The following is a 2,111-nucleotide window of genomic DNA, read 5'->3' as shown; positions in this document are numbered from 1 at the left end:
CAGCCATCATTGTTGTTTGGTGGGCCCGGGCTGGGGATTTGAACCCGCCACCTTAGGTGTATGTGGCTGGCGCCTTAGCCACTTGAGCCACAGGCGCTGAGCTGAGGTAAAACTTTCAAAAGAACCTGAGGACTTATTTTGGGAGTAAGGGGCAAGGAAGGGAGTATTAAGGGCAACTGCAACCTACTTCACTGTTAGGCCTTGGAAGTGGAAGCCCAGTTGATAAGAGTAGTGACAGTGTTGAAGACGAAAGAAGGGTCCAGGTCCATGAGGCCTGTACTGCAAAGAGAGGAAGGGTGTTGGCCTGGGCTGGAAAAGGGCTTTGTGGGTTGATGGCCCAGTACCTGGGCAAGAGCCCCTGAGGCCACAGTCCTTTCAGGTGCCTCTTCAAAGAAGGGTTGCTGGATTTAGAAAACAGAACAAAACACCTGAGACACCATGTACATTTGAATTTCAGATAAATAAACAATTTTTAGTATTTTATTTGGTAATCCTACTTCAAAGGCTGGTTCTCCCAGGAAAATCACTATTTGTTTTTATCCTTTCCTTTTTACCCCTTATCACCTTGAGTTAGCCTTTATCTCTCCCAAGGGCTCCTGACTGATCTTGCCTGTGGTTTCTACCTGCCAGGTCAGTCTGCACTGAAATACCAGTCAGACCACATAATACCCTTGGTTAGAGTAAATTAGCACTGGAAGGGATTTTAGAATTACATCTCTCCTTGGTTCTTGGGACACTTGTGAGGAAGACTGGACAAGGGTCTTGCAGAAACCCTGAAGTTTGATAACAGGGTTAGGCCAGCGCTGGTTCAATTATTCATTCTCTAAACACTTACCAAACTCCAGACACAAGATATTTAGCCCAAATTCCTTCCCTCCCCACCCACAGATATCATATAGCAGTGGTCCAGATCCTGTGATCTTTGGCTTTTCCTCAGAGATTGAAGGAGACATAGGTCATAATAGCTATAAAACTAGCCCATCCCATCCAACCACCATGCTGTTGGTATCAGCCAGTGACCCATTAGGAAAGAGAAGAGACACAGTAACACCCACTGGGAGAGTTTAATATGAACAGTTATCACCTATAACAGGGGATTGGAATAAGGAGGAACTGGCTAAGAAGCAGAGAGAACTCTAAACCACATCCTAAGGGCAGATGCTAGAAGCAGCTGTAACCCCTAGAAATAAAGCACATAGAGCAGAGCCCTGCCCCCAAGTCTGAATCTACACTGTTGAAAAGGACATGGCTGGGGCTGAGTGTGGTTGCTCACACCTGTAATCCTAGCAGTTGGGAGGCCAAGGCGGGCTGATTGCCTAACCTCACAGGTTCAAGACCAGACTGAGCCAGAGCAAGACTCTGTCTCTAAAAATAGTCAGGCATTGTGGTGGGTGCCTGTAGTCCCAGCAATGTGGGAGGCTGAGGCAAGAGAATCGCTTAAGCCCAAGAGTTTGAGGTTGTTGGCTCGGTGCCTGTGGCTCAAGTGGCTAAAGGCGCCAGCCACATACACCTAAGGTGGTGGGTTCGAATTCAGCCCAGGCCCGCCAAACAACAATGCCGGCTGCAACCAAAAAATAGCTGGGCATTGTAACGGGCACCTGTGATCCCATCTACTTGCGAGGCTGAGGCAGGAGACTCACTTGAGCCCTGGAGTTGGAGGTTGCTGTGAGCTGTGATGCCACGGCACTCTACCCTGGGGGACAGCTTGAGGCTCTGACTCGAAAAAAAAAAAGAGTTTGAGGTTGCTGTGAGCTATGATGCCGTGGTACTCTACCAGGGGCAAGAAAGTGAGACTTTGTCTCATTAAAAAAAAAAGAGAGAGAGAGAGAGACTCAGTACCTGTAGCACAGTGGATAGTGGTTACAGCGCCACCTACATACACCAAGGTTGGAGGGTTCAAACCTGGCTAGGGCCAGCTAAAACAACAATGACAACTGTGACAAAAAATAGCTAGGTGTTGTGGCCAGTACCTATAGTCCCATCTACTTGGGAGGCTGAGCCAAGAGAATGGCTTAAGCTCGGCGCCTATAGCTCAACCGGCTAAGGCGCCAGCCACATACACCTAAGGTGGCGGGTTCGAATCCCCAGCCCGGACCCGCCAAACAACAATG

General features: G+C 48.8%; 1 protein-coding gene across 1 annotated transcript in view; it reads right to left on the bottom strand.

The window, feature by feature from the left end:
* Window positions 1-194: 194 nt before the first annotated feature.
* The window catches only part of CHTOP (chromatin target of PRMT1), a 22,193-nt gene continuing 20,276 nt past the window's right edge, over window positions 195-2,111 (bottom strand). Inside the window, exons 5-6 of the mRNA XM_023508326.1 lie at window positions 565-623; window positions 195-279 (exon numbers count right to left, since the gene is read on the bottom strand). Coding sequence (XP_023364094.1) covers window positions 195-279; window positions 565-623 — 144 coding nt within the window. The remainder of the gene's footprint in view (window positions 280-564; window positions 624-2,111) is intronic.

The sequence above is a fragment of the Otolemur garnettii genome, unplaced genomic scaffold (genome assembly GCF_000181295.1).
Source record: "Otolemur garnettii isolate 467f Iridium unplaced genomic scaffold, OtoGar3 scaffold00244, whole genome shotgun sequence".
Classification (NCBI taxonomy): Eukaryota; Metazoa; Chordata; class Mammalia; order Primates; family Galagidae; genus Otolemur; species Otolemur garnettii.
The sequence above is the reverse complement of the archived record's forward strand: the minus strand, read 5'-3'. Positions and strand labels throughout refer to the sequence as shown.